General features: G+C 36.4%; 2 protein-coding genes across 2 annotated transcripts in view; one reads left to right on the top strand and one right to left on the bottom strand.

The window, feature by feature from the left end:
- The first annotated feature begins 1400 nt into the window (after window positions 1-1400).
- LOC145692509 (general transcription factor II-I repeat domain-containing protein 2B-like) lies at window positions 1401-2102 on the top strand. Its single transcript, XM_081767817.1, has one exon. It carries the CDS (start codon window positions 1401-1403, stop codon window positions 2100-2102), a length of 702 nt encoding a protein of 233 aa, XP_081623943.1.
- Window positions 2103-4541: 2439 nt separating this feature from the next.
- LOC145691967 (protein takeout-like) overlaps window positions 4542-9162 on the bottom strand; it is a 59016-nt gene continuing 54395 nt past the window's right edge. The window contains exon 6 of the mRNA XM_081767264.1: window positions 4542-5934. Coding sequence (XP_081623390.1) covers window positions 5783-5934 — 152 coding nt within the window. The 3' untranslated portion in view covers window positions 4542-5782. The remainder of the gene's footprint in view (window positions 5935-9162) is intronic.

Here is a 9162-nt window from a genome sequence, read left to right as displayed (position 1 = left end):
CACGCTTGGATATATTTCTAAATCCATTTTTTATACTAATACTTTATACCAGCCCTGTCCAACGTGGCGCCCGCCAAGCATTTTCCTGGCGCCCTCTGAAATCGAACTCAAAATACGCAAAATTTCTTGTTTTCAACATTAGATTTTCTTTTATTTCTGTTATTTCATTTCGAAAATACTAACTTGCACTTCTGGCTGTTCTGAACTCTGGGAAAAAGCATTCAACAAAATCGAAGAAATAGTTTCACAACAGTTAATTTGAACATTTATTACTTTACACTTGGATAAGGCTACCGCTACGCTATGGCAATCGCGATAGTTCGCGTGCCTGCTGCTGGCGGCGCTGTCTGTCTTTACCCGATCGCCTTTTGTCATATCGCGCCTTGAAAAATTTCCATTGTGAGGATAGACTCGCTCTCTCTTGGGGAATACTCTTTGTGTGAACTCGTGTGTGTTGCGAAAAGTTGCAACTGTACTCGTGACTCCTTTTATTGAGTGCTTTTTTTTTGCCATGGCCAAGAGACAAAGAACGTATAGTTTTAACTGTGAATGGGAGGAACAATATTGTTTTGTTGAATATAGAGGAAAACCGGTGTGCTTATTGTGCAATGGAAGTGTGTCTATTCCTAAGAAAAGTAATGTAGAGAGGCATTTCGCGACGAATTACAAAAACTTCGATACTGAATTTCCCCTAAATTCTGAACTCAGGAAACACAAAGTGAGAAACCTAAAATCTAAATCAACGCTGCAACAAAATGTGTTTCAAAGGCCTGTTCAACAAGCTACTAACGTAACAATTGCCTCTTTCAAAGTATGTTATGTGTTAGCTAAAAAGAAAAAGCCTTTTAGTGATGGTGAAGTAGTGAAAGAACCAATGATTAGTGCCGCTGAATCCCTGTTCGATGGACACAGAGATAAACATACAATCGAGTCTTCCATCAGTGCACTCCAGTTGTCTCACCAAACTGTTGCTAGAAGGGTGGAGCAGATTTCGAATAATCTGCAAAATCATTTACACCAGGATTTGCAATCGTGTGATTTTTTTCGCTCCAGTTAGATGAAAGTACTGATATGTCCGACACTGCTGAGTTGTGCGTATTTACTAGAATGATTTTTTATGATTTCACGGTGAAAGAGGAATTTCTCAAATTGCTGCCACATCATGGGCATACTAGGGGGAAGATATATTTAACACCTTTCAAAAGTTTGCTAAGGATAGCAATTTGCCTCTTTCTAAACTTGTCGCAATAACAACGGATGGGGCACCTTCTATGACTAGTAGGAATAACGGGTTTCTTGCTCTTTGTTCTAAGGATGAATCATTTCCAACATTTCTGTCTTACCACTGTATCATTCATCAGGGAGCTTAATGTGCAAAAGTTTTAAAATTCGACCATGTCATGAAAATAGTAACTCGTGTAGTAAATTACATTAGGTCATCTTCCACTCGTCATCGATTATTCAAAAGTATTTTGAATTTATCAGATGCTGAGCATGGTGACGTCCTTTTTCATGCAGACGTCAGGTGGCTGAGTAGGGGCAAGGCACTGGAACGATTCTGTTGTCTTTTAGATGAAATCAGGGACTTTCTTAAGTCATCTAAGGGTCAGTATTATCATGATCTCGATGAAACATCATGGTTGCTAGATTTAGCTTTCTTGGCAGATATCACTTTCAAATTAAATGAGTTAAATCTAGAATTGCAAGGGAAAGGCCATAACATTTCAGCCATGATAAGTACAGTTAATGCTTTTCAAAAGAAAATGAAGCTGTGGATTGCTCACTTAAACAGGAATTCCCTTTCTCACTTTCCAAACTTCAAATCTATGGTGGAAAAGGTAAATTGTGTCGGTTGTGATCTTTCAAAATTTTCAAGGCATTTGGAAATTCTTATTCTTGAGTTTCGGAACAGATTTGCCCAGTTTGTAGCACTTGAACCAGTGGTTCTGTTCATCAATAATCCATTTGTCTCTGTTTATGTTATTGATCTTAGTAGTATATGTGAAGTGTTTGGAAATTATAATTTTGAAGATTTAAAACTTGAAATCCTAACTATTCAAGAAGATATAGTTTTGAAATCTTCCTATGCAACTTGTACTTAGACTCTAACGGACAGAGTAAAATACCCCCTTCTGAGCAGTGTTGCTAAAAAATTTATTTCTGCTTTGGCTCAACTTATCTTTGCGAAGTCGCATTTTCTGCCATGAACATGATCAAAAATAGTACCGAACCTCCCTGACACCCTCTCACCTGGATGACGCAATAAGAGCAGCCTGTTCCAGCTACACACCAGATTTCCTTCAACTGGCAGCAAACGTGCAGTGTCAGTCTTCTTACTAGGTATGTATCAATTTTCAAAATAATAATAATAATAATAATAATAATAATAACAATAATAACAATAATGATGATAATATTAATAACAAATAAGTAATAAGTAGTAGTTGTTGTACTAGTAGCAGTAGGCTTATTTCTATAGTAGTTTTGTATTTTTTCGAAAGGCGCCCGCACGTCGGAAAACAGGAGCCATTTGCGCCCGATAAGGTGAAAACGTTGGACAGCGCTGCTTTATACTTTAAAAAAATGAAAGTGCCTGTATAGAAATATGATCATCACTATATATATATATATGAGTGTCTGTAATGATACGATATGCATATTAGGTATCTATGTAATTTGTTGTATGTTGAATTTTTTCTTTATAATCAATAAAGCACAGTTGCATATGCCAACTTCGAAGTCATTTTTCGCGTGACCCCATGGAGGGATAAGGTTTAAAATACTGGATTCAGCATCTTCAAGTTAATATAGAAAATGAAATTAATAATGAATCGAAACCTGGACACTTTCCATTATCGGCATAAATGGTGGCTTCAAAGACTCCAACTTTGTCATTGTTCTCGCGACCCCACGGATGGATAATTTAAGGGATGATTTTATTGGATTCAGCATTCGCAAATTAGTATAAAGAGTGCAACTACAAGCCTATCTAGGCGTAATTACTTTTTACTAGTGTCATAATCGGGTATTCTTTGCTCCGAATACTTTGAACGGATGACCTTTAGGCGAAAGTACACATATCGGGACCAACGGACAGATGCATAGGCATCAAAACATAACTTGTTCTTTATGTAAGAGCCATGAAACATGTAAATCAGTTTAAATCACGATTTCGATTTTTTTTTTCTTAGTCACCATACTTCCTTCTTTCCCTATTCGCTAGAAAGTAGGCATGCTTTCCCGCTTAAAAGGAACTTTTCATTATGCAGAGTCAGGATACATTAGTTGAGTTTTGTTTCCGAGTTAGACCTCTGGAACTGTACGCTATGTGTTAACTGTAGGTCTATACAGGGTAGTGCAGGAAAACGGGAAAATTTCAATTGTAAAATGCACTAGTGAACACAGTAAAAAACACATTTAATTATTCAGATGTATGCAGTCAGTACGCCATTAACAACAACATTAGCTATGACACATACATGTCACTTTACTTTTTGAAGACAACATGGGAAAGATGTGCTCGGCGAACACATTATGATAGTATGCTTCGAAAATTCGCTGGAATATTCAGTGTGCTATATCTCAGGGAAAACCAGTGAGTTCTATGTTAATTCTCGCAAGGGAACATTCCGATTTGGTGAATTCAATTGCTGAAAATGGTTGATAGCATTGGATTCAGCACCAAAAGGAACAGAGAAAAAGATGGTGTTTAGTGGGACACCATATACAGGGTGGGATATAAAAGAGGGCAAAGTGCGTAGATAGAACGTAGAAAATGTCTAGATATTTCATGTTAATTTTGAAACAAATAGAGCGATTGAGGTCAAGTGTTGGATATGAGGAATGCATGTAAAGCTCCACTCTATAGGCGTAATATGAATCATGGGGGACATCTGAAAAGCCGCGATGTTGGATTTAGCGCAAGAAGAATATACGGGACAGGCTCTTGGCGCACACTGTCTATTGAAATCAATAATGGTCAATACAGTTTGATACCTCTGTAACAGGAGGTGTTCCACGTTATGGCAATGTAGCAATACTGTCGTAAAGGTGACCAATAAAGATCATGGAGAACCAATAAAGATCAAGAGTTGATGCAGAAACCAGATAATGTTGTGCTTACCCGACTCCTTATCTTGTACGCGCCTTTGGCGTGGGAGACCCGGGTTCGATTCCCGGCGGGAGCTCATGTGGTTCGGATTCCACGTTAATAAGTAGGTCCACGTCTCATATAGCCTCGCTGCTGAACGGGACGTAAAACTCAAAATCAACTCAACTCAACCGACTCCTTATCGCTAATGGTTGTACGTCACTCATACAACCATTGGATATGCTCGTCTTCCGCCTTATAAGAATTTTGTAAAATATATAACAGATACTGTTTTTCTGTCATCTGACTTCAAAATATGACAATGGGACAACTTCATTAACTTCCAATCATTCTCCCACTTTCAGTTTACAGCACCAAGGTTCCAAGTTAAGATTAGATGTGCTTTCTCCCAAACTGGATATTTCCAAACAGCACCTGGCGCATTCTTGACACCTGTCGAATACTGCTTCAGTTTCAATACTGATGACAGCTGTGATTAGCCCGATTGTCCATCTTTATCGTGTTTCAAATGTGTTCACTGTTTTCTCCATTTTTGTATCAACCACACAAACATTCTTAAGGTCAATAACATTTTCAATTAAACAGATATCTCAAACCTTATTGGCCACTATTGATTTCAACAGACGGTGTGCGACAAGAGCCATATGTCACATGAAGCCTTTCCCGTATATTCTTCTTGCGATAAATACAACATCGCGGCTTTTCAGATGTCCCCCATCGTTAACATTACGCCTATTCAGTGGATCTCTATATGCATTCCTCATATCCAACATTTGACTTCAATCCCTCTATTCGTTTCAAAATTAACATGGCATTTCTAGACATTTTCCACGTTCTATTTTCGCACTTTGCCCTCACTTATCTCTCATCCTGTATACGATCTGCCACTAAACACCCTCTTTTTCTCTGTTTTTTGGTGCTGAATCCAGTGCTATCAACCATTTTCAGCAATTGAATTCACCAAATTGAAATGTTCTCTTGTCCGCTGCAGTTCACCAATGGTTGCCCTTTCGAGATGTGCCCGTAGATTCGTCACAAAGAAAGATAGCAAACACTGAGCACAGGGGATCTCAAAGACAATAGAATGCCACCGTTCTTATCAAACGCTTTCACAGTGAACACAGGTTCCACACAACTTCAATGGTTCATTATAACTATATGGCAAAGTCTTTTCAATGTTTTCTTGTTGGTTCCAAACAAATGCCAGTCATACAGTGTTGCTAATTCTAGATTCAAAATTACCCATTCTCCTGCGCCACCCTGTATTTTGTTTCCAATACGCGTTTTCACAGAGGTAAGGTTTCTTTACATTAATTTAAAATTCGCTTTAGTATTTACGTATATTTTGTGTCGCTACATTGTATACTTGACACATACTTATTTGATACAAAAATCAATTATTTCATAGAAATAATTACATAGTGTGAACAATTATGAGTTTATAGTTTTTCTACGTTTTCTAATTAGATTTAAACATAACGTGTTCCGAAGTATGTTAGGGAAGTTGATGCATATATCAAGAATATTCATACTTTAGGAACAAACTTCCTCTGTACACAAATCAACCGGCAATATCAATGTTTCATATTTAATAAGAAATCAATAGTCTTCACATTATTATTAACACTGTTAATTTTTAATAACGTGAATGTACTTCTTCAAATCACTGCTCTAATCGTAGAAAATATCCTTGAACGGAACTTTGGTGAACACTCTGTTGGCGTATTGTTTAATCACGGCGCTAAAAGCAGCAGCAATTGGTTCTTTCATTTCGTCCAGTATTTCCCTGAAATTTGCATTCAAAAACTCATTCATGGTATCACCTGAAAGAAGAAAAACCAAAGATTCAGCTATGATTTTCACTTAGTAATTCTTAAACTAATACAGTACATTAGATTAACACCACAGTACGAAAACAAATGAATATATTTTAACGTTTAGCACCCTTAGTAATGGTTTCATGGCACGAACAATTCCGCAAAACCAGATTTTTTTGTTACTTTCTTAGAATAATATTATGTATACACTTTTCCAATACCCAAGCTCTTTGTACTGTGTTTCGCAGTTTACACTATGTCTTTCAGCCCAACCAGAACTAAGTTTATAAGTTGCAAGCTCTACACGTACGATTTAAAAATAATATCAATATTACTGAAAATAATTGTACCATATAGACGGATTAACCTAAAATATTGAAGAAAATATAGGAATCTTCAAATCGACCACAAGTACTGTGACGTGGTGTTAATATTGATAACATTGTTCAAGTAAGTATAGATACTGCATCGATATTACTATCAATACCTATGGAAAATGATAAAATTTTCTTTCAATTGTTTGTTGTTTTTGCCATATACAACATAACATAAAGATGTTTTCAATGAGGAAGTTGATGAATTAACAATGATTGCAATGAGAAGCAACAGTTAAATGAAGTTTATAGGGATGTAGGAAACACTGCCACAACTGTGGAACTAATGTAGGCAAGACTGCATGAACAAATCCAAACGAAATAGATTCTAAAGCAATATTCAAAGCCAATCCTTTCTCAAATGAAATGCTTCTTTACACAGCAGTACTTGTTCTTACTAAATATGGCCCTTCCATTGTTACTAACAGCTAAAATATTTCTTCACTCATTCTTAAGTAATTGTGATAATCACTTAAATCAGTGAATAATATGTTATGTAATAAATTTAAATGCCTGTACTGATTACGTTTCAACAGCAATTTCTTCACCCACCGCTTCAGTCGCTCATTTGTTTTTAAAGCGAAGTGTAATCCAAATCGTTTTTAAAACGAATATCCAAACATGTTTTTTCGTGCATCTATTTTGGTACTGAGCACTGCCGCTGTTGAAGAGAGATTATTGACAATAGTGTTGACAGTGAAGAGTCAATGAAAGAAAAAGTGGCCAACTGTGCTGGTTTGTCAATAGTATTGCGATGTTTCCTCCTTGTGGTTACCAATTCCGCAAGCATGATATCAACAACAACAGAAGTACACAACGCCTTTTTACTGTGGCATCAACACTTGACACGAATAGAAACACCACCGCCACCACGTACGAGGTGGATCTAAAAGACGCCGCAGCACCTTCGACGGCATCAGTTGGGATTTGATTAGTCATCCTCACCTCCTCTTCTACCTTTGCTATGAGCAGACGATACCCTTACCTTCTCAGTCACTACACTGAGAAGCTTTGTCCATTCTTCTGTGGATCCGGACATCCTACATATTGTGCCTATTCTGCAGCTACTGTGGACAGGAGAAATCTTCTACCTTCTCTCCAGCCGTTATGAGCAGGAGAGATCCTGAACATCTTATTGAGGAACATTAGAACATCTTACATAATTTCACTCTTTAGTGAAAGATTATAATATAGTTTGTATGAACACAGACAGTTAAGCTCGAACAAGATCGTAATGTGGATGAATGTAGATGAAAGCTAATGTTGTGAAGAAGAATTAGGGAAATACAAACATTGAAGCTGTCACGAGAGAAATGTAGTATTGAAATTGTAAAATGTGAGTGTATTACAATGTGAATATTAAAATACCAAAAATGAAATTATAGTATGTGTTGTGTTTTCATAAAACTCAAAAACTGCCCGAAAGATAGCTAATAACGCAAATAGTTGTACTAGAAATCTCCTAGGACACACTTTAATTTTTTTTATTTTCACATGGTATATAAAATATTTAAGTATTTAACATTAGAAAAACAACATTTTAAAAACACAATGCTAAAACAAAGTTTTAAACTTGTTTACTTCTAAGATTTCTCTTCTGAATGTTCTCATCAATGGGAGACATTTAAATTTTGGTTTATTCTAAGGTTATTTTTACAAGGCATTTTAGTGTAATGCTATTGTTATATGGCAAAATATCTTTATTCGATAACTTTCTGTCTTTTCGAAATATCTGCGTGGAAGGATAACGAATGGATACTTTGACGAATAGCAGTTAATGACATTCAAAATGATAAGATAAACCAAGAAATCTGATTCAGAATCCCAAGTCAATTTTCCGATATTTTTGAACATACTCTATACCACCCTGACATACTCACAAACGGGACACACGGACAACAAAAGTAGTCACGACCATAAACACAAGATAACTCTAGAATTCGGATTCAAAATCGGAGGTTAGTTTTCAGATACTTTTAGATATACTCTGTCACACCTGGAGACAGACAGGACAGACAAGAAAAATACAAACACAAGGAAAAATACGAAGTTTTTAGATACAGAACAAACATACACAATTGGTCGCAACGTCGAAAACGATTAGTCAAATTGAAAATTCTGATTCCGAACTTGAGGTGAGTTTTCAGGTAGCTTTTAGATAGTACTGTGTGGCACGCAGAGATATATTTGATAGAATAATAGGTTATAAAACTGAAAGGGTCAAATAAATTGATAATAGTGATTTCGATTAAAATGACAGTATTTTATAGTTCTTTTGGCTTTGAAGACATGCTACGGGACACAGAGGAAGGCAGTTTGAAAGCTACGAAGAAATTATAGAGAAATTACACTATTAAACAGTTGGATAATATTTCGAGAATAGTAATTTGGAAATTGAAATTGGTTTGTCGATAGCTCTTGTTGATTTCAACACAGAGGATGTTACTTTCGTGGAGATGACAAATCAATACGTATCTCAAATGTCTTCGTCAAAAGCTCGTTTCATTCTCTCGATACAATATGCCATATATAGACAGATAAATGATTAGACGGGAAAACAAATTTTACCATGGAAAATGTCGGAGTAAGTCAAGGTATTTCGAATCTGGAGTTGATTTGTCGGTGAACGAAATACGGGGAATTACATACACAAATGCTGACGGACAAAGAGATTGCCACAGAGAAGGCGTAACCTTCTGCGGCCCGCCCATCGCAAGATGGAAATGAAAGACCGTTAAAAAAAAAAAGAGATTGGCAGACAGACAAACTAGTGATGTAAAACACCTAGGCATTTATTTCAACAAGCAAATACTTGGATGTTTACCCAAAACGGTTATTGTAGAGCCTATTTAAGTTTCAA

This window comes from Thermobia domestica, chromosome 8 (genome assembly GCF_964235325.1).
Source record: "Thermobia domestica chromosome 8, izTheDome1.hap1.1, whole genome shotgun sequence".
NCBI lineage: Eukaryota > Metazoa > Arthropoda > Insecta > Zygentoma > Lepismatidae > Thermobia > Thermobia domestica.
This window is presented reverse-complemented; position numbering and strand designations above follow the sequence as displayed.

Bases quoted from the DNA above. Each gene is read 5' to 3' on its own strand.
- LOC145692509 (XM_081767817.1), top strand. From the start codon at position 1,401: ATGAAAATAGTAACTCGTGTAGTAAATTACATTAGGTCATCTTCCACT.